At 40.4% G+C, this 23,989-nt stretch overlaps 1 protein-coding gene across 1 annotated transcript; it reads right to left on the minus strand.

Annotated features, from left to right (window-relative positions):
- Window positions 1-13,500: 13,500 nt before the first annotated feature.
- Window positions 13,501-23,016, minus strand: LOC147455850 (uncharacterized). Its single transcript, XM_086514499.1, has 5 exons — window positions 22,621-23,016; window positions 14,770-14,952; window positions 14,299-14,368; window positions 14,153-14,224; window positions 13,501-13,827 (listed from the first exon to the last, which is right to left on the minus strand). Exons 1-5 carry the CDS (start codon window positions 22,942-22,944, stop codon window positions 13,772-13,774), a joined length of 705 nt encoding a protein of 234 aa, XP_086370625.1. The 5' UTR covers window positions 22,945-23,016; the 3' UTR covers window positions 13,501-13,771.
- Window positions 23,017-23,989: the final 973 nt, after the last annotated feature.

Genomic DNA, 23,989 nt, shown 5'->3' on the forward strand with positions numbered 1-23,989 from the left:
GAGAGAGAGAGCACATGATTATGTGGTTCACCCAATGTGAGCTACATCCACCAAAAATCAACCACTACACTTCAAACTAGAAGTAGGTTACCAAGGGATTATACCCGTCTTGATTCACTCTCACCACCTCACATACACCTTGTTTCATCAAACAATGCCTTTTGTGTGTAGAAGAGGCCTCCTTTTATAGGCCAAAAGTGCTACCCTCTCTCATGAGAGGCAGTTGTGTGTAGCCACCCTTGTGTAGACAAGTCCAAGTTGGACTCTCTTGTGTGTAGCCACCCTTGTGTAGACAAGTCAAAGTTGGACTCTCCAATGAGCTCATGTGTGGCCGCCCTTAAGAAGACAAGTACGCCTAGAAATCGGCCTCCGGCCAACTGACCGACCGTTTTTTGAGGTGAATCAGGGTCCATACTTAACATTTAGTTTTGAACTCTCTACACTCCTGATCAATTGGATTTCTACCTTCACAGTTGTTTACACTCACCCATGGTAGCCTTACAACAGACTTATTTCTCGACCTGGGCAGTATGCCACTCCCAGCTCATTCACATTGAGAGCCACACCGAGTCACAATTTGGTGGCATTGTTGGCGTGGATTTTGTTTTGGTTGACACCGAAGGATTGGAGACAGGAGATACAGGCAAGATGAAGTATGATTGCGACTCCTCGATTTGCTTGATTCTCCGCTTAGTCTTCTTCCTTTGGACTTTGGAGCCGGGGGCTGGGAGCCATAGATTCATATCCCAATGCACCTTGCTCGATATTCTTCTTGATTTTCCTACTCTTTGCTCGTGCAATTGCAACCTCACCATTTTAATTCTTTGGACTCTCAAAATCTTCCTTCTCTCAAATTTTTGGGATGTAGACACGACATGAATTTCTCCAATTTTAAGTACTCGTCGTCGGCCAATTGCATAATAGCTACAAAATCTACCAACACTCTTCAAAAAGGTTTTAAAAAACCTTGAATTCATTTACATCTTGCCTTAAAGCTTTCAACCTTGCATATAGATCAACTAGAGACACCTCCTTACCAAAATCCTACAGGAAGCGAGCCCGCAAGGCCGGCCATATCAACATAGGTTCTCCCTCCAAAGCATCAAACCATACATTCAATTTTCTCTGCATCAATAGGGAATCGTGTGCATCTTGCTATCTTCATTCAGCATATGCAGCGACAACATGTACAACTCAATATTGTCCATCCACTCCTCCGGATCCTCCTCACCAATGAAGATCACGAAATACCTCCCTGCTGCCATCACTTCTTTGTGGAATAAGCCACCTTACATGATCAACCAATGAGCGATCAAATGCTTATCAGTGGGGGCACCAGAAGTTGGAGAGGGGGAATGCAAACACACCTAGAAACACTCATATATTGCCTCTCTATAGCCCACAATATTGACAACCCCCAATTCTCTCAGTAATACCTCTAGAACAACACAATTTTCACAACGCACACCCTATGTTGCACAGAAATAAGTGTATACATACCTCAAGAAATCAAAACCTACACAATACTCACAATACTTCAATCGAACACACGACCATCGCACAACACACTTCTCTCCCTCTCTGCACCACCAAACAAGGTCTGGAAACCACACACACACCGGCACCAACACAAAGCGTAGAAACGATGACAAAGAGGAACGGGGGTGGGGAGATTGACAATAGGGAGCGATCAAAAATTGATTTTTGAGCAAAAGGATGTGTACAATGCTTCTTCTCCCTACAGACTTACACAAAACATAAAAAAGAGGGCCCATGATAGGGGGTGAAACTTTCCTTTTTTAGCACACTTCTTGTCCTCCAAACACGCATCCAATTCCGTGCATGCCCGCACATGAACCGTTGCTTTTAGAGCGGTGCTTTACTTATCATCTCATGCGGGTAAGACATCCTATTTATGGAGGTCGATTTACGGTGACTTGGGCCCCAAGTAAGCGCCCAATCGCCTCCTATAAGAACGGAGGGGCTCGTGGCACTACTTGTGTGAACTGACTCCAGGGCCATGTCATCAACACCATGATGGCTGACATCAGTGGTCCCCAAAACCACCACAACATCAATAGGATGCCACACAAGACTGCCGCATGCCAACACAAGCCTACGACCGCCGCAACAGTGCCGACGCTGCGCGCAGGTAAGAGGGGAAGGGCAAGAGCTCCATTGGAGTCCTTCTCTCCCTTGTGATACCAATGACATTGCACCTTTACAATATATAAATTGTGAAGCTCTAGGATCGTGCCCCCCATGTGGGGCTAACAATGCTTTGGAAATGAAAGGAGGAGAGTAATGCGTGTGCTAGTCTCCACCCTACCGTGCTATCTTATAGCCTCCCCCTAGCGTACACACTGTCCGGCCGTGCCGATGGGCTTGCCCGTAGGACCCATGTCCTTTCATTACCCCCCCTTGGAGAATCGTTTTTGTCCTTGAAAACGAACGTAGGAATACGTTTCTTAAGTGTGGAGACATTCTCCCATGTAGAACCTTCTTCATGTATATCTAGCCATTTTACTAACACTTGTCGTCTGAGATGATGTCTGGTGCGAAGCTCATGAGAATGAAAAATCTTTTCGGGTTCATGAGGGATGCTTGGCGGTTCGATAAGGTCAACTAACACATCTGTGTCAATGACATTATCATTTTGTCCTAGCTGTTTTCGTAAACGGATAACATGAAAAACAGGATGAGCTCGTGAGTGCTCGGGAAGAGCTGACTTACTTGACCTATACGTTTGAGAATGGTAAATGGTCCACAATAGCGCGGTGAAACTTTTCCCATCTTCAGACTTTCTGAATGCTCCGAAACTTTGAGGAAAACCTTGTCTCCTTCTTTGAAAGTAGCAAGATGACAATGCTCATCTGCGTACTTCTTATATCGATCTTGAGCTTGCTTAACATTTTGTCAAGCAACTCATAGCATATCAACATGGTCTTGGAGAAAATATTTCGCTTGTTGTATCTTCTCCTTAGCCAACCCCACCATAACGGGTGATCTACGTTGAAAACCATATAAAAGCATAAATGGACTAAACCCTGTAGTCACATGCTTTGAACTATTATAAGCCAATTCCAATATAGGTAAGTAGTTTTCCCAATTGGTTTGCTTCTTTCTAACGTACACTTGTAGAATATCCTCTAGCACTTGATCAACTCTTTCGGTTTGACCATCTGTTTCTGGATGATCAGCCATACTAAGATTAAGTGTAGTTTCCAACTTTTGAAACACAACTCTCCAGAAGTGATTATCGAACTTTTGATCTCTGTCACTAATGGCACTAGTAGCTGGAAGAACGTAGAGTCTATATATATACTCTACAAATAGCCATGCTAATTCCGGCGTCTTAACCGTAGTCTTAGTGGGAATGGATCGACCCATCTTTGTTAGACGGTCTACAGTTACCCATATGGCATCATGGCCACTATTTGTAGTTGGTAGTCCTACTGTAAAATCAATCTCTAAAGGATGTAAAAGGCCACCTACCTTGAGGCACTTTGCCTTATTTACTTGGCACTGTTGGCAGTTTAGTACGTATTCTTGAACATCATAATGTAGGCCTGGCCAATAAAACTGCCGTTGAACTACGGTATATGTCTTACGAATACCTGGATGACCAGCACTTGGACTATCGTGAATTTATATTTGGCGCCTAGTGTCTGAGTCCTTTGGCACACATACTTTACCCTTGTGGAGTAAGTAGCCATCATCAATGGAATATTTCTTCCATTGCTTAAGCTCTTCTTGATGAGTAGGGGTGGAGCTCTATGTGTTGGAGTTTTTATCTGCATGTGTAGAGACATGTTGGTCTGGTTGTACAAAGACATGTGAGTGTGAGGGATCCCTTTTGAAAACTGAACTCCACACTTTAGCATATGATTGATCTTGTGCACACTTGCCACATAATGATTCCAAAAATTCACTCTATATTTTTGTGAAAGCAAGACTTGAATTAATCCGAGGTATCTGACTTAGTGCATCTGCTACTACATTATATCGCCCCTTGCGATATTGTAGCTTACAATCATAATCTTGAAGGATCTCTACCCATCTAGCTTTGCAACCCTTCAAGTCCGTTTGAGTAGTAAACCATTTAATACTCTCATGGAAAAAACTACTTCAAACTCGACACCATATAAATAGTGTCGCCACTTTTGTAAAGCGTGAATTATGTCATAGAGCTCTCTCTCATAGACATAATAATCTTGTTGAGCTCTATCTAACTTTTTACTTTCAAAGGCTATAGGTCTTCCCTCTTGAAGAAGTACCACACCAATTGCTTTATTACTAGCATCAGTCTTTACCACAAACGGCTTAAGTGGGTCAACGATTGCTAGGGTGGGAGCAGTGGCTACATCTACCTTGAGTTGTTCAAAAATGCAATGTTGGGCTTCTTCCCAAGTAAAGGTCTTACCTTTTGCTTTAAGTTGACCCGTCATAGGAACTGCAATTTTGGCATAATCACGAATATATTGTCAATAAGATCCAACCATTCCTAAGAAGATTTGAAGCTCCTCAATTGTGTTGGGATGTGGCCGAAGAATGGCAGGCAGCAACCTTGTCAGTGTCCATTTTGATGCCAGAATAAGAGATCACATGACCGAGGTAATGTATCTTTGTTTTAAAGAAATTGCACTTGCTTTTCTTAGCATATAGAGCGTGAGCGCGTAGCTGTTTGAACACTAATCGTAAGTGTTCTATGTGTTCATCTTCAGTCTTACTGTAAATGAGAATGTCATCAAGGAAAACCACAACAAATTTTTAAAGATAGGGATGTAAGACATTATCCATGAGTGTCATAAACGTAGCTAAAGCATTGGTTAGACCAAAAGGCATAACCAAAAATTCAAAATGCGCGAACCATGTTCTAAAGGCAGTTTTAGAGATATCTTTCAAAAGGATACGCACCTGATGGTAGCCTGAACAAAGATCTATCTTTGTATAGTATCTTGCTCCATGGAGTTGATCAAACAACTCATCCACTTGAGGTAGAGGATACTTGTTCTTGATGGTTATGGCATTTAATCCGCAATAATCTATGCACATGTGCATAGTACCATCTTTCCTTTTTACCAATAGAATTGGTGATGCCCAAGGCGAAGTGCTAGGTCTAATGAAACCACGGGTGAGATAGTCAACCAACTGACTCTCAACCTCCTTGGCCTCACTAGCACTCATATGATAAGGTGGTTTACTCACCAGTTTAGTGCCTGACAGGACATCTATGCCATGCTGCACATCACATGTAGGGGGTAAACCCGACGATAAATCACTTGAGAGAGAGAGAGAGAGAGAGAGAGAGAGAGAGAGAGAGAGTAATTGTGCATGAGAGAGAGGGAGAGAGAGCTCACCATTGAGGGAGAGAAACTGGGAGTGATGTGTGTGTATGTATATGTGTGTACAATAACCTAGTCAATAAAATGATATCCGAGTAAGTGATGAGACCGTATGTGAACGAGACTGCACCGTGGTGCCTTGGTATAATCACAACACTTATTGTACCGCTTCAACATATTCACAGTGTCGTCTTTTATAAAAAAAATTCTCATAAAAATTTTCTTTAATCTCGTATATTTGTTTCTTCACTTTTATAATGACTTAAATAATATTTTTGGGGTTGAACGAAAGCACATTACTTTTTAGAAACGTCAAGAAGCACAAAAGGCTTTTTAAAATTGTGAAAATCTTAAAAAAATCCATTTTTTCTAAAATTGAACCATGGCTTTACTTAGCCTACCTCAACTAGGAAACAAATATGCTTTTCATTGAAAAGCATAAAAATCACTCAAAAAGCAAACGTTTACAAAATTGAACAATAACTTCCCTAGAAGTCATAAAGATTTAGCCTACTTTCAACAAAAAAGCACCAAAAAGCAAGAAAAAATAAATAAATCAAGGGTTCATTTGACCTACCAAAACACGAAAAGGACCTTGCTTTCCACTTTCAAATCTCTCAACATTGCACAAAAATCATTCTAGATCAAAAATTAAAGGAATGTATATTGAAAAGTCTATCTTTTAAATTTTTAAAACAAAACCAAAAAATGAGGATCTTACATCCTCCCGCACTTGAAAGATATGAGGTATCCTCACCTCGACATAAGGTTTGGATAATTATATCTCAAAGCATCATCGCATTCCCAAGTAGTGTCTTTCTGATGGTAAGTTGACCAATTAATGAGGTGTTTAGTGATGGTTTGATTAGAATGGTTTCAAGGTGTACTCCAAAAGTATTATCGATTGAAACAAACAATAGAGAATCATCAAAAATGTGATTTGGGTTGAGTACAAATTTCTTAAGTATGCTCACATGAAAAATATCATGTACCTTGATATGAGGTGGTAACAATAATAGTAAGCTTGGTCATTGATTCTTTTTGTGATGACAAAAGGTCCGTAATACCTCACACTAAGTTTCTTACATTTATCCATTTATAAGGAACTGCAGTTAAGCTTCATTCTCAAAAATACCATAACTTCATCTTCAAAGAGTCGAGTACATTGTTTGGGTTTATCATAACTCTTTTGTCTATATTTTATATCTTGGCGTATGAGGTTAGTCTAAAATTGCATCTCATTCAACATGTATTTGGATACTTGAAACTCTTATGAGTGGGTCTATCCACTTTAATGGAGTAAGGCACTCTTGTCCATACAAATCTTGAAAAGAAGACACTCAAATTGTACAGTGGAATAAAGAGTTATATGCAATTTCTACCAAACAAATACATCGTCTATTTATTTTGTCCGTGCATACAATAAGCTCAAAAAATTTCTTCAATAGTGTGATTGGTTCTCTTTGTTTGGCCATCAGTCTGAGGATGATAAGCAGTACTAAAGGCCAATTGTATTCTTGTGGCTAAGAATAAAGCTTTCAAAGTGAACTAGCATCACGATCCAAAATTATGCGACGAGGTAAATCGTGATATATAAAGACACCTTTCATGAAAACTTGAGCTATGTCTTTAGCTGGAAATGTGGTCTTGATGGAAAATAAGATTCATTTTGATAAACATATCAACCACCACAAAATAAAAACCGTATAGTGAAAGGATTAGGGAGGATAAGAAAGACATGCTAATCACAATGATAATAGAGACTACACATAGGCCTCCCCTAGACATAGAAGGGTAAGCACACACAAGTATGGAATACAAAAGAGTGCTATTTTTTGTTTACAAAACATTGCTAGTGTAGACTAAGTCCACAATATATTGATCAGAGTCAAAATCTTCTTTAGTATTAGTAGCAAGGTTGATTTTGTCTTTTCTTTGATCTTTGTATTTCTCTTTGGTTGGTGGTTGCTAATGCTGCTACAGTGCAGGCCCATGAGAAATGAGCTCTTCAAAACCCTTCAAGACACCTTCAAAAACTCAGCTTAGTGTACTGTGTCTGGGAAGCTCCTCCAAGTGAGGAAGGAGCTCAAAGCTCAAGTTTTGGTCAAAGCTACAACAGCCCCATGGGAAAGGGGGGGTTTAACGCTTGTGGATGGCCCCCTAGATTGACAAGGTTGCATGGGAACCACTCTTTATATAGCTTGAGCTTGGACAAAACGTGCATGGGACTGGACTCTTCTGGGGTTGAAAATTTATTTAAGTGCAATGCATGCAGGTTGTGGTGTCCGTTCGGTACCAAGAAATAGCCACATGGGACAAGCCCTTTATGGACCCGAAAGCACCTTGGGTTGTAGTTGAGCACCAAGCCTAAATTCCACCCATGATCCATGCTCAAAATAGTATGCAAGATACGACCTCATGACCCCACCCTTCTAACTTTAGATGTGTGTGCCTAACCGCCTGCCAAAATCGGATTGTTGTCATTAAAAGCTAAAGCTTGTATAGTTATGCCGATTGCGGCATACTGGCCGAGCTCAAATGGGACAAACAAGATCCAAAATGAGTATGAGTAGGCTCGTTTGGAAGCTATGAGCATGCCATATGCACACACCTACTTTGCAGAGAATTTTTCTAATGGATGATGATGGGTTCAAGAGATTGGAGCATAAAATAAGCGCAATATACACACACAATAAAATCAATCCCAAATCTTATTTCAATGCTAAATGCAATGCACAAAAAGTATGATTCCGATCAAAATGGAGAGAAAAGAGGGTGCTATTTGATATAGCAGAGAGATAAAAATGCCTACCTTAGTTCTAAGCCTATCAACCAAGGTTCTGATACCACTTGAAAGAATTAGGGAGAATAAGAGAGAGATGCATTCATGGCGATGATATGCTAATTACAATGATAATGGAGACTCGAACAAAGTGTGCACACAAGTAAAGTAGATGAATTGGTTGCTTGGAATAGAGTGAATACACAAGATCCTTTTATAGATTTCACCAAGTATTCCACTCTGTCATTGAAAAAGGTATAGTTGCTACCGTTAGCATAAAGTTGGTACTTTTCGTACATGGCGTTTGTGTTCTTCAAGTAGACTAAAATATCATCAAAGAAGACAAGAAAAAAATCATCAAGGTGTTCTCTAAATATGTCGATCATAAGGTGGTTGAAAGTTACTTGAGCATTTCTAAGTCCAAAGCGCATCACTGTAAATTCATAATGTCCAATTGAGTGTTGAACCCCGTCTTTGGTATATTGTCCTCCTTGACATTGGCATTTGGCATATGCAAACCAAAGCAATCTCAAGAGATTGATTTAGTATTACCAATTTTTAGGATGGCTCAAATGCATAAGGTTTGTGAGGCTTGTTAGTTTGGAAATTAGAAAAAGTATCCTTTCGTCATGACAAAAATGTATGATTGAGAACATAACATTACAATGTAGGGAGTTCAGCAAAGACTTTGTCTATGGGTGGATGCAACTTTTATATTACCTTCACTAATGACTATATAAAGAAGGAATGGATGTATTTAGTGAAGGAGAAAATTAATCGATTTACTCACTTTTAAAGTCTCAAGGTTATAGTTGCAAAGTAGACAGGAAATTATATGCAATACATAAGGGAAGATGGAGGGTGAGATTATTTCTATGATGAGTCACATGCACGTATGTTTCGCAAGAAAACGGTTTTGCTGAGTGGGAGAACTTTGGACATTACAGAAGTTGCAAGGGAAATGATGAATGATAATTCCTTGTTGTAATTGGGTTGAGGCAGTTTCTACGTTTGTATACAATATGAACAGGACTCCCATAGTTGGTGTACATAAAATGATGCTTAAGGAGAAGCTCAGTGGTAGAAAACATGGTGTCACATCTCAATGTGTTTTGATGTAATGATTGTATGTACGTATCAGGTAAACAAAATTGTATTTAAAAGCTCTAAAATAAGTTTTTATTTTCCCTTAAGAAAATAGGGTATAAATGTTACAACCATGTCATGCATCAAGTAAGGGTGAGTAGGGATGTGTTTTGTAACGAGTTAAAGAACTAACATTTTAGTGTAAAGGAGAACGCAGGTACAATAATGCTCAATCATAGGGTTTCAGTGGAGTGCAAGGTCACCTAGTTCAATTTGTGTAGTGAAGGAATAGCAAGTTGCATAAAAGAGTAAGTCATGAAAATTCATTAAATATATCAAGAAACGGAAAGAAAAGTTTGATGATATCCCATGGATTTCAAGTTTGAGTGCATATCATGATGATGGTGAATCAAGCGGCTCAGAGAAAAGTCTTGATGAGGATTTTAATATACCCTCTAGGAAGGCTCCAATTGCATGAAGGATGTAGGCAAAAGATAGAGCAAGTGGCAATGATTAGACCGTTACAACTAGGAAAGTAAGAAGTCCTCTATATGATTGAATTATGACAGCTATATAGCTTTCCATTGTAAGTATGTTTGAAAGATTCAGGAGGATGTAGAGCCTACTTGTTTTGAAGATGATGATAGAGATCCAAAGTGGGGTCAAGCTAACGATGAGAAGATAACTACAATTATTCTAATGAGACATAGTGTTTGGAGACATTTCCCCAAAACGAACAAGTGTTATTGGATGTAAATGGAAACACAATCCAATGACTCGATGAGTAGATACAAAGCTATACTGATAGCAAAGAGGTAAGCACAAACTTACGACATTGACTATGAGGAGACATTAAACCTCCTGGCTAAGATGGCTACTATCTATATCATTATTATAGTGCCTACCACATAAGTCTTGGTTTTGCATCAAATGGATATGAATAATGTGTTCTTATGTGGTCACTTACAAGAAGAGATGTATATTGAATAGCCACGTGGTATGATCATGTGTAGCATCCCAGGTATGTATGTAATCTAAGAAAACCGGACTAAAGCAAGCACCTAGAGCTTTGCATGAGATGATTGCAAGTTACTTGATTACTATTGGTTTTCATATTGATAATGCGGATCTTCCCTTGTATGTGTAGGAGAATGAGGGAGGTTTTGTAATCATATGCATCTATACATGTGACTTGATTATTGGTGGCAAACAATCATGAGGATGAAGTTGAGAATGTAAAGAGTCTCAAGTAGGAAATTGGGAGGATTTGGGAGAGTTGCACTACTTTTTGGGCTATGGTACATGTATCATTGGCGGAGGTAGCGAACATGATCTACCTTTCAAGAGAGATAGCCCCTTATCTTGCCATCTCGTTGAGTATATGGGTGTTGTAATTTTCAACATTTTGAGGTAGCAAGGTTGCAGACGCTACTTCTAGAATCAAGAATAAAAATTTTGAGGCTGATTGTCATCTAGTATCTTGCCATCTCGTTGAGTATATGGGTGTTGTAATTTTCAACATTTTGAGGTAGCAAGGGTGCAGACGCTACTTCTAGAATCAAGAATACAAATTTTGAGGCTGATTGTCATCTAGTATGAAAACCTTAGCAACATATCGTTGGTGTGCCTTGTCCATTGTGTGCTTCCTTGTGTGTGTGAGCACGCATGCAAGAGCTCTAGCTTTTTCCTTCTCTATTATTTGCACATAAAAGCTAGTTAAGTAACGTGTGAGGATGAGATCTCGAAAGACCATACCAAAAATTACTTCGACATCTTAATGTGGAAAGTTTACATGATTCAATGTAGGTTTTGGTTCTGAATTGGGTGTAGAAGCTCCTACATATCTCTGTATTGGTCTTATGAGTTCTTTATATATTAAAGTTTCCTTTTGTGTATAGATCCTTTTATGGCTTAATTCTAGTCAGCTTTGCCACTTCTTGCAAATCTAAGAAATTCTTCTTGCTTTGGAGTTCTAAGGTAGGGTGATTTTTGACAGTTTTGCATAGGAAGAGAAAGTAATAGAGTAGCGGTAGTGAGAGTGGATGATGCTATTAAATGTGTTAATTGTAAGAAGCTTGCTTATTGATGGATTTTTTTATCAACTAATTATTGTGTATCAAAGGTTACAATTAGTCCTTGACAATGATAATTCTAATAGGATAATAGTGTGAGTTTGTGCATAGTGGACACAAATCATTTTTCGCTTAAAATCTAAAATGAATGTTATTGAGATAATGCCTCACAGCTAATTGACAAATCAAGGTAACTTTCATAGTTACCATGTGATGTTATGGCTTCACAGCCAATTGGCAAATAAGGTATGTTGCAAAATGCACAAGCACCCTTTCGAATCATTTTGCATCTTACTTTCAAAAAAATATTATATCATAGTATCCTTCCGAATCGTTTTGCATCTTCCTTAAGAAAGAATATTATATCACAATCATTCTCTCTACTTCTTAGAGCATTTCTTGATTTCTGAAGCGTTGTAACGGGATGGGCACCACATGCCAATCAAAAAGAATAAAAAAGAACAGATGAACAACTTTAAGCAATTCAAATTAACACTAAACTGAAAGAGAAGCGCGACACACAAGACGTGGAGTGGCAGAGTTTCACCTCAAGGGCCCAAACCTTGGCACCCCTTTCGGTATTTCTTTATATTGCTTGAACTCAATACGACGACAACATCATGTACATGCAACTTCTCGTGAAAGCATGCCAAATAATGAGCCCTTGTCACGTATTTAAAGGCCCTTGGCCTCGCAAAAGAGTTACATGAAAAGCTACAAGCCTTAAAAGCATCTGATTCCAAAAGCAGACAATAGCTGAAAACTCGAAGATCCACACATGCCACATCATCAATAACAACGTAACACGTGCAGGTTGCCACGTGGCACTGTCAACACAATTCATAGGCATTTCAACAATTGCCACATCATCATCTACATAAGAGGTTTTGTGTGAGTGTGGTCATGTTTTATTTAAATTAGCTCTACTTGGGCCACAGCAGACGTTGTCCCATAAGTTGGTAGATTCTTCTTATAAAATTACCCCACTTTGCGAGGATCTATAAGTTGGTAAGACTTCTTATGATGCTTCTACTTCTTATGTTACTTCTTGTTATGGTTTAGGCCCCTTGGTCAAAATCTGCAAGTTGGCTAGGTTAGGCTCGAAGAGCCCTAACCCATCGGGTCTTCAATGGCTCGACACGTCAACAATTTGTGACATCTCCCCTTCTTGAAAGAAGGGTAATCGTCGCAATTACCGTATATCTACAAAAACAACTCAAGTTAGCTCAAAAAAAATCGAGACATTCCTAGGAATAATCAATCTAGAGCTCTTGATATTCCGACGTAGCAAAATTGCACTGATGTGCAACAGATGTCTCAATGTACTAAAATTACATACCCATGACAAGTTCACATCAACAAAATGCCAAAATTATCTTTTCCTTAAGAGAACGCCTTGAAAACTTATTGACCTGTAGTTAAACTCACTCAAGAACCTCTCAAACTACTTTAGTGAGAGGTATAAGAAGGTTGAAAAGAATTCCATAATGTGAGACAAAATAGACCCTCGTTTCTTTCTCCCTAACTAGATGAACTAGACCACCTACAACGCCGCACAATTTTTTGCCCGTTGTGAGGACCGTGCTAAAGCTGAAAGGCACCAGCACCTTGAAAGGAAAGATTATCAATACCTCCCTTCAAAGGTCACCTTTGCCAAAGTACAAAGTGTGATTGGTTAAAACCTAAATGGCAAATCAATGAAACCCACCGAAAGAACAAGCGCCCTTTAAACTTGTTTTAGGGTTTTGTGCTAAGAGAGCTTTAACAAAATTGTTGCAAATGAATTTGAATACCATGACAACAATCAGATGAGATGAAACACTTGGGCTCATTAAGAACAAGGCAATAATACTCATCGACAAATGCTACAAGCAATTGTGTGTGGTGCGTATGTGTGTGTGCACGCACACTTTTAACTCAATTGAGGCATAAATTAAGGCAACTAGCAACAGCTACAAAGGTGGACAGACTCACCAAGTGATTGCTTAAGGATCTTAGTGTGCAAAAGGTTATTTCTCCATCAATCTTGGCCAAAGTCTGTCTATACAAACTCAAGGCTTGTATTCAGACTTTCCTTGTGGTCGGTAAGCTTTGGGACCCTCAAAACACATTCCCATGTTGATCCTTAACATCTTGCCAATGTACTAAAATGTGGCACTTTTCATTCCAAAAGGACACCTACACAATGTCGAAAGGGCGACAACCAGAAAAGTACTTTTGATTGTACCCTTAAAATAAGCTTCTCATTAATCAGTTTCTCTCAAGGGAAGTCCACACAATACAAGTACAGTCATAAGTGTTTACATGACACATGAATCTTACAAAACTTGAAAATAGTAAAAGCCACACTTCCACTCACAAGACCGCATCAAATTTATTCTAGTAAACCAGCTGACTTTGCATGTGACCTAAGACTAAAGTATGTATCCCATCACACTACGCAGAGTTTCTGTTGCTTGCTTTAGCCCAGCTTAATCACCCATCACTCATGAAGACGATTTCCCCTCCAGTGCGCTAAATATGTCCGTCCTGGTGACAATACCTGCATACAAATAGGAAAATCTCATTTCATGCTATTTTCTGTGTTCTCTGTAACCAATAATAAACTCAGTGATTTCATGCCTCTGAGCGTGCGCACACGCGTTTTGTCACTTTGATTGATATAATTTCACTAACTTATCAAGGAAGTAGAGGGTGAGGGATCAGAGACAGTATTAGAAGCCAAAAAGATTGCTTACCCTCTTGTTAATTAGCAAGAGGGTACAAAGTTGTGGCCAAAAAAGGGAAATGAGCTTATCCTATGTCGTCCTCGTGCAAACTGTATAAAGACCTACACATTATCTAACGACGGGTCTGGAAAAACGTACCAACAACTTGTCTTGAATGATTGACAACAGGAATTCGATGTATCTTGTGCTTCAACATCAAGATTGCAGCATCTGATGGGAAAAACTTTCAGAAGTCTTCAACATTTGTGAGAAAAATAGAAGATCCACATGGCTGACTGATTTACCTGATACCGTCTTGTCTGCAGGTAAGGTTATGGGAGGGCTACTCATGACCTCCTGAACTTTTGAATTCAACTGTCAAACATGCAACAACGAGGTGAGTACTGCGAAAAAAACCTCGGGCTCTTAAATGTATCAGGTAAATATTGGGATGCAAACTTTGTCGCGTCTCGTGTGAACCTCCTCTTACATGTAGATAAACATGAGCATAGCCCATAAAGCTAGCCATGAGAAGCAACATATAAGCCTTGTTGTAAGGCCATGTGTCAGGAGGATTGACTCTTATCTCTAAGTTTATATATAGGCTCATTGTAATTATTGTATACATCTCGTCTAATCAAGCTGTCTTTTTATTATGAATACTTAGAATGTGTACCCACTCTCTAACTACCAGTATAGACCAGCTTCATCCACTGTTAGTTTTAACAACCCTATACCCTGAGAGAACTAGGAAAGTGAAATCGTGAGAGCTTTACCCCATCGGTCGCTTTGGATTTGTCTTTCTTAGATAAGACTCCAATACACTCCAGATTCTCATTTATCACCGGCAATCCTGAGATATGAATAAAATGGTGATCAATCTCCTCCAGGCGTTGACCTGGTCGTGCTGTGTAAATAGTGGTTGACATTACGTCTGCTAGAAATGTCGATGGCTGTGCCTGCATAAGACCGTATCACTTAGTCAAAAATGTCCAAGTAGCAAAACGCTAGATCAGATCACTTCCTGGGGATGTCCAGGCATACAGGAAAATCCTTATTGTTGTTCAGATGCTAAAACAAGTAGTTTTATGGAAGTTAAAACCTGGGGAGGAATCTGAAACTAGATTGAGACACATCAAGAATTCATACCAATTACACATGCTGAACGTGGTTAAAAGGGCAAGTAAAATAAAAACCATACTCCCGGTCCAAAGCCATCATTTTATGGTCAAGGAGAGAGAAAAGAGAGCTGTTTTAGAGAAAGAAACAGCCTAGAAAGAGAAAATTGGTACTCTCAGAGGAAAGAGTAGAGAAGAGGATGCAAGAAATGGGTACGGCATCGAGCTCTATAGAAGTAGGTGGAAGCCAGATTCAAGCTTGACCCCAAATGCTCTCTTTCGCTCTCTCACACTTTATTATTCTGTCTTTCTCTTTGGAAGTTTTTGAAAGAGCTACAAAATAGCCTTTTTCTTTTTTAAAGAACAAAAGAAAGATTTTATTAAGATCTCGTAGAGGCCAAAGATGTCACGTGCACATGGCTATATGTGCCATGTGGACATGCTTCATCGACTTGTAGAGTCAATTTTCTAGTTTTGGAATCCTCTTGCATAAATGGTTTGTCAAAATGCGCATTTTGACAGATGTCATTACAATACGGTGGGCATCTAGCATGACGTACATGTAGTTTTAGGTTAGAGGAATCCAACGAGCCATTCCCCGCGTCGATCGGATTCCCCGGTGGACAGATGTGCGACAATTTAACCCAGTAACTTAGCCGAAGTCAACTTTACTTAATAAATCGTTTAAAGATTTATTTTTAAAACTTTGTCTTTCAATTTTGCCCTACCTAAACCTTCAAGCCCAATTCTTGCCTATAAAGGGAGCATCCAACCTAGCGTTTTGGCATCAGTTGCAGTTAGTAGTTACCTATTTATGGTTTGGGCAATCCGTATACGAAGTGGTCAACTCAAAGGGCAAGATGGCAAGCCATTCTTGAAGATTGTTCGTGCTTTTTCTCTTAAAAATGAAAAGGAAATTTTGAAACAACTTACACACTTACAATTTGTGCTTGCTGCTTTACATATGGCTTGCCTTGTTGTCTATTGATGGTTTGGGAAAGTTGTATGTGATCTTGTTAGTACAAAGAGCAAGATGGTGTTAAGACTTACACCACTCTGCTGTTTTGAAAAGGTCTAGGACACTTCCTTATACGGCTAGTGTCTCCGGGCTGGCCAACCCATAGTCTAGGTTGTACCTTGTACGGCGGCCCGAGTTTGGTGCCGATCGCCCACGTGATTTGGGCGCTTATGGGACACTCCCTTATTTTCCATGTTGGGTCGTGGGGTAGCATCTCTAGAGCTCGTGTCACGTGACACATCCAACCCTATGTGTCCGTGGACAAGCTACAGCATGATCAGGGTTCAGTCAGTCCAGTCAGTCTAGATTTAGAAGTGATCTGGCACTTTTGTGAGCAAGGTTGCATCTGTACAACGTACAGATAGGTTTGTACAGTACAGCTGTACAGTATAGATCCGTACGTATGGATAGGGAGCCGTACAGATGCTTTTTTTCAAAGGAAAAAAACATACATTGTGAGGTTTGCAACAAAACTTACTAGAGTCAAGACTTCATACTTCAATCTTGGATTATCAATATGTACTCTTTTTTATGCTCTTAGTTTTATGAGACCATGACATGAGACATTTGACACTGTTTGGCTGTAGACATTGATCAGCTTTGTGTTTTCACTGTTCGGTTAGAGTCGAGGACTCTAGTCTTTATTTGAAGTCTTAGTGAATGCATAAGTAAAGGTATGAAGTACTCTCAGTTTTAGGCTTTTTGGTTTTTGAAAAAAAGGACGAATTTTTACATACCTAAAAACTCAATCCATTTTGTACTATGTACCTTACGTACCAAATTTGTACTGAACACTACGTACCTAGCTACCTTGTTTGTGAGTCTATTCGTAGACCGTGCATGCCCAGTCACTTAGTGTAGATGCATATCCTCTCGTTACACACGGCATGATCATAAGCATTCCCATCAGAATCCATCAGAATCCTTCAGGGGAATTTTCCAATGCATTTAGCCTATTTTACCTCTTTTTGGCATTTCTCACTTGTTAATTTAAGTGACTTTCCAACAAAAGTAGGTAGGGCAATTTGGGTAAGAAAATATATAAGGAAACCAAAGTTAGCACTAAATTTGTAGATTCGATCAATCACGAAGGACCGATCTTGGCTCTTGAGCCTAGGTCCAACGAACCCTCACAGGAAGTATTATGTGTTCGCATGATTGATATGCACGCATTGTTCGAGTGTTTCATTCGTGATCGTTTCCTGTATTTTAGTCAGCGTCTTTATGTGATCCCTTTTATTAGGCATGACATTGTACGTTGGAGCACGTTTCACTCATGAATGAGCACAAAATGTATGCGGATTATTCATGAAAAGCTGAAAAGTATCCATTCAAGGAAGTCACATTCCATGTCTCTTCCTTGGCATGACACATTTGTAGGAAGAGCACATGAAAGTATGAGCACCAAGCATGGGCATTTCCGTTGTGAATTGCCACAGTTGATTGCTTTAGATCAGAAGAGAAAGATTCGATCTCATTGTTTGCGTGTGTATGGTGAATGGTTTGGCACTCCGTCTCTATGTTCATCTACATTGCATACAAAGTCTTTAGAGAAAACAAGATTTTTTCCACTCACTTTACATGGAATGGGTATGTTCATGTTTTTGTGTTGGAAGTGGTTTCATGAATTTTCAGCCATGGAGATTCTTGAAGAAGAAAAAAGCATGACTCTCGACGAAGTTGAAGCATTGAAGGAGCCACACAAGACTTTGTGTCGCTTTCGGCGCGACCCAAAGAAGAAAGTGTTGCAGACCTTTAGGAAGTTCAAGTACCGCATGACCCACACATCAGAGTGGGCCGGCGAAGAGTCCCTTCCAAGATCCCAGATGCAATTGGCGATCTCCCTCGACGCCATACAGTTCGGTACCAGTACCTCACTTTGAAAAGGAGGGGATGTCACGTGACACATCCAACCTTATGTGTCCGTGGACAAGCTACAACATGATCAGGGTTTAGTCAATCCAGTCAGTCTAGATTTAGAAGTGATCTGGCACTTTTGTGAGTCAATTCGTAGACCGTGCATGCCCAGTCACTTGGTGTAGATGCATATCCTCTGGTTGCACACAGCATGATCATAAGCATTCCCATCAGAATCCTTCGGGGGAATTTCCCAGTGCATTTAGCCTATTTTACCTCTTTTTGGCATTTTTCACTTATTAATTTAAGTGACTTTCCAACAAAAGTAGGTAGGGCAATTTGGGTGAGAAAATATATAAGCAAACCAAAGTTAGCACTAAATGGCAGAAGAGGCAACAGAAGCCAAGCTCAGCAGACAACTTCTCAGCAAGACCAAGCCTTGGTGGATTCCCTCCAAGCAAGAGATCCCCCTTCCACTAGCGTTTTTGCAAAGCATCTTAGTCTGGCGTTTCCAACATCTACACCCTCGTCAGCAAGTCCCAACAGATAGCGTTTTTGCATTAGATCTCCCCGCAGCATCCCACAGCACCTGGCGTTTTTGTCATCAGCATACCTAGCATTTTTGGGAGCCCATGACTAGCGTTTTCAGCAGATACCACCCATAGCAATGCAGCAATTTTCAACAATGAAGTAGTTACAAATTCAACCCATAAAGGTAGCAGATTTAGGCCCGGAAAGACCATCAGCTTTCAGCCTTAAGAACCTCTGTTTTCAGCCCTAGACCTGCAGATTTTCAGCGTCAAAGACCCACAGAAAACAGCCCCAGAATCAGGTTTTTTGGCTCAGTCACAGATTTCAACCCATAGCGTTTTTGGACAACAGTAGAAAGATTGCAGATTTCAGCCCTTCGGTCGACTTCATCATCACCGTCGTCATCGTCAAGATAGCCTAGACTTGCATCAGTCTCATGCATCACCATTGTACCAGATTGTGCAATCATAAGTAGACCGCTCTCGCCGACGAGAGTGGGGCCTTCGGAGGAGGGTTTTACAAGGTCTCTGGTCTCGTATCTCTCTTCTCTCTCTATCTCTCAGTCTCATACACTTGCACGCACAGTGTCCATTCACTTTGTTTGTGATCATAGCATTCTCTCATTAAGAACGGAAGGCTCTCCCTTCCATAAGAACAAAAAGGAACCTTGAGCACAGTTCGGAGCACTCATCTTGAGCAAAGCGCAAACATTCATTCCGTTGCACCTAACAGCTCGGCACTCATATATATGGCACACATAGACATAGCATCTAGTATTATACGGTCTTATGCTCTAGTAGTCATGGGGGCTGATCGCCCCCTTTTCCCCTACATCAACGTTTGTGTTCTATCTCTCTCTCTCTCTCTCCTCTCTCACGCTTCTACACACGTGCACTCTCATAGATGGCAAGCCATTCGTGAAGTTTGTCTGCATTTTTCCTCAAAAAAATGCAAACGGACTTTAGGAATGGCTTGCCATCTTGCCTTTTGTGTTAGCTGTTGCTAAATGGACTATTTTTCTTTTTTTTTTTGTAATTTTTTTAAATTGAAATTAGGATATTTAAATATGTGCTCTTGAACCATAAGGTTAGGAATTGTAAACCTACTGAAATTATTGAAAACCATCAGGAACAAACAACTCTGATGTGTCATATGATAGGTGACATTAAACATCGGGAAAGGGTTGTACCCGTTAGTTTGGTAGGAGAGACTGGGAAACGAATATTCCTGATACGTCACGTGATAGGGTGACGGGAGCATCGAAAAGGGAATTTTTCGTTGGTTTGGCAGGAAACCCAAACTGGAAAAAGGAATACACGTAAAGACGCAAGCCCAAGAATAAAGATGGGTTCTAAGAAGCTTTTTCTAAAAAAGCGGTATATTTTTAAGTAATTTCCGGGAAGCACGAATGCTTTCCCGCAAGGAATCTATGTTTGCATTGCATCTGCGTTTGAGAGCTGCACGCGGGGACGCCTGGAATGTGACTGCACAGCATCAATTTTCAGCTCATTGAGTTTTATGAAGTTTTGTCCAGGTTCACGTTTTTTAAAAGAAGTGACTGGCCGCCGGCGGCCACCCACTTAAGGGCAGCCCACTTAAATTAAAGTAAGAGCTTATAACTAAAAAGACCAGCAATCTCTGTACGGCTGCAAAAACGGCCAACACAAACTCTCTCCTCTCCCTAGCTGCCAATGCAAGTCCTCACTCTCTATCTCTACGATCCTTGGCCGGGTTCGGACCGGCTATTCTTGCCGGTCCTTAGAGCCTATAAAAACAACGCTCGCCCCACTCTCTGGGCAAGAGATTTTGCCAGCGCTGGCTTGGGAAAAGACTCTGCCGGGAAGGAGGCACAAGTGATCACAAGACTACATAGCACGGAGACCGCTTTTCTGACTGGGAGCGACAGGTATCAATTGTGAATTCGCCATACGAATTGTTGTCTCGTGTTCGTGTGTGTTCTACAGATACTCCATTACGGAGGAGCGAGGAGGCCTCGGCCTATGCTCAGAGATTTCGGAAAAAGAATCGGGAATAGTCTATAGAGCTTCACGCTAGGGGAAGCGACGGAAACAAATTTGAGAGCTCATCTCTCGAGAAATTCTCGCACGGGAAGAAAATTGAGCATCGGGTCGGAAGATCTAAATAGAGGGGTCACTCCGGTTCTTGTGCTTGTAAAAAGATTCTCCCTAATAAAAATTCTCTTTAAGGGAGGGGACCAGCCCATCTTCTGGTCCCAAGTACTGTGTCGATCTTCTTCTTTAACTCTTTTTAGTTGAAAAATTATTTATTTTCAGCTTGTTGATTATTCATGTGCACTCCCGTTTGTAACACTAGCAAGAATGTATACAGGTTGTCCAAACCATAAATAAGCAAGTGGACATGTTGTATGAAAGTTGACAAGCATATTGGGACCTCATCGGGTGAACTCAACTTAGTTTACCAATAGTTTCACTAGAAGTACATAAAGATTCCTTACAAGCCCTTATTTCAATAAGAATTCTTACCAAGTTGCAAATGTGATACTCATGATGAGACAAGTTCCAAATATGATTGTTTTTAAGTTTTGCAAAATAATTATGGTCAATAAACTGCGATGACATAGAGCTTGACATTTAGATCTTCGAATGCAAAAGCACTACAACAATACATTTCCTCCCAGTGTTTCTACAACTATCCCTAGGTTTTATTTTAAATGGGAGGGAATGTCACGATTGTGACTGTTACACTATTACATCTAGTCCTAGTTGCAAATACGAGAAGTGACATGCCAAGGAGGACCCCTAAGCTTAGATGGTCACAACTCTTCGCTAGAGACATGCCTCTTCGCCAAAAGCCAAACTCCTTCGACGATTGGTCACATCCCTTTAACCAATGATTGAAGCTCTTCGTCCAAAGAATATGTCCTTACGTCTACAGTCATTTCTCTTCACAATGAGACGTGTCCTTTCATTTGTGACTTGTCGTCTTCTATTTAAGGAGTCTATTGTACTCAGTTTTCATTCATTCAATCAATCAAACACACAGTCTCCTAAGTCTCTTGTTAGAGTTATCTTTTCAAGTTCTAGTCAGATACATAGTGAATAAGTATGAAGTACTAGAATTAGAACACAGATCCTCACATTGAGCTCCTATCATGGCTCCGGAGATGCAAGGGAGACTCAGCCATGATTAAGCATAGCACTAGATAGGAAAAATGAATGTAATAGCAAGGTAGTTGATAGGGTACACGTCCCATAAATGATAAAAACAATTAGCATAACATTACTAGATTACAAAAATTGCACATGTGAAGCCCTAGCGCAAGAAGCATTGCCAAAGGTTTCTACTCTTTTCACTAGAGTCAACATTTGTGTATATGTGTATGTACATCATGATATATCCTATGCTGAAATGCTCTTTTCACACACTCATTATCTATGTATGCATGTGGGGTAATGTCTCAGAAAATTTTCTAAAAGATAACCATATGCTGTGTTGCAGTGTTCTATTCACAGAGACTGTTCATATGTCTATACATAAAAAACATAAGTACGCCGTATATATGTATCTGTATATGTCTCTATGATATTCTACGTACGTCTAGGTGTATAGGCATAGCATGCTTATGTTGACTGTCCAATTTCGCACAATTCTAAAAAAAAGTTTCCCCTCCTGAACCTGTAGAGGAGCTTATAAATGTCCTCCTCCCACAATAAACCTGCTAAAGCTCCCTGTGAATTTTCTGTCCTCTGCATCCCTACTTCATTTTTGACGAAATTTTTCAACCATTTATTTAACAGACTGGATTCAAAGCATGCAGCAAGAGGCATGGTGGCAAAGCACGCCTTACAAAAAGACCAGATGAAAGATAGGTGTCAAACAAGAACCTCAGGCAATTTGCAGAGTTATGTAAATAATTATAGCAGCTCGCATTCTCTCATCATCGTGTTGAAGATTTATGCAGGACAAAATGCGTGCAATTTTGGGTTACTGCAGCATTACAAACGCACCAAGATTAACCAGATCTTATTGTTCAAGAAGTGGTCGTCATGGGTGCACAAACAAAAATTACGATACCTAACAAAAACAATACTAAATGCGTAGTTGAAACATGCAATATTTACCTCTTCTTTGAAAAGAACAGACTCATAGTGCTTGGACAAATCTTCGAAATTAAGAATGGAAAAGTTCTCAGGCCACTCGCCAGATGGGAGGACGGTGGGGGATCCGATACTTTCATTGCCATCTCCGACTGCTCTCCTCAAGAAGACAGTTCCGCGGGAAGCCCCGAAGCATGCAGAAATGGGCCACTGACAAGAAAGCGGGAAAACCCTACAGCGTGGAGATAGAGAGGTCAGGGCTCCATTACCTGCGGCAATGCTGATGGAACTTGCTTGCATGAAGATGGATACTTCTTGCAGGACGGCCGCCATGCTGGGTTCTAACATGCAGCAGCAGACTAGAATCCTGCATTTCTTCGGATTTTGCTCTGCATGAGAGCCATTGACACGTAGACAAAGTTCACAATCCACCAACAACGTGGTGCCACGTCGACATTTTCTCCTTTAATTAAAGTTGGAGAGAGGATAGATTTTTTGGCCTACTTAGGGTGGATACACCCCCGACGCTGCCCGCTCATCCAGCTTTTCGCATGGGCGCATGCAGATTACGTAACGAGAGCCACTTGTGCCCAACTAAACTCGACAGGTCGAATTGCCAGCTCAAAAGGAATGTATCCTTCTAGGCGATGGACCCATGGGTAGGGGGCAATTGTTGTCCAACACGTTATCCTTCACGCATTTTGCCACCCTAGCCTTCAAGTCTGTTTGCGCACCTTCTGCCCAAACTTGGGCACCCGGTATGTAAGCAACCTTGGTCGACTCTTGCAACTCTTGGGAGCAGTTGAGGACCACAGGATTAAGCTGGTGAGAATTTGTGGACCATTGGATTAAGCTCATTGATTAGGGCCATATGGAAAAATCAATGTTTTTTCTTACGTTTTATGAGTGTTGGAGAGACTCATTTTCTAAGAGACTGTATCATCATCTTATTTCATGTTTAAAACGAAGTGTTTAAGAGAGGCATTAAGCAAGAGGCTACACATTCATCATCTTATTTAGTGATGAAAAGGAGGCATTAACTTAGGTGAGAATTTGTGGACCATTGGATTAAGCTCGTAGATTAGGGGTATATGGCGTCGATGTTTTTCTTACGTTTTATGAGTGTTGGAAAGACTCATTTTCTAAGAGACTGTATCATCATCTTATTTCATGTTTAAAAAGAAGTGTTTAAGCGAGGCATTAAGCAAGAGGCTACACATTCATTATCTTATTTAGTGATGAAAAGGAGGCATTAACTTAGGGGCCACCCTCACTATCCCACCATCTTATGAGGGCCATTGTGGCTTTCACCCTTTTTGGCCCACAGAAGGCCTTAGTAAAGAATGTAACTCTAGGGAGTAATTATGGATTGTTGAATAAAGCTTGTCCGCCA

This window comes from Adiantum capillus-veneris, chromosome 6, assembly GCF_014529385.1.
Source record: "Adiantum capillus-veneris isolate H3 chromosome 6, ASM1452938v2, whole genome shotgun sequence".
In the NCBI taxonomy this organism is placed as follows: Eukaryota; Viridiplantae; Streptophyta; class Polypodiopsida; order Polypodiales; family Pteridaceae; genus Adiantum; species Adiantum capillus-veneris.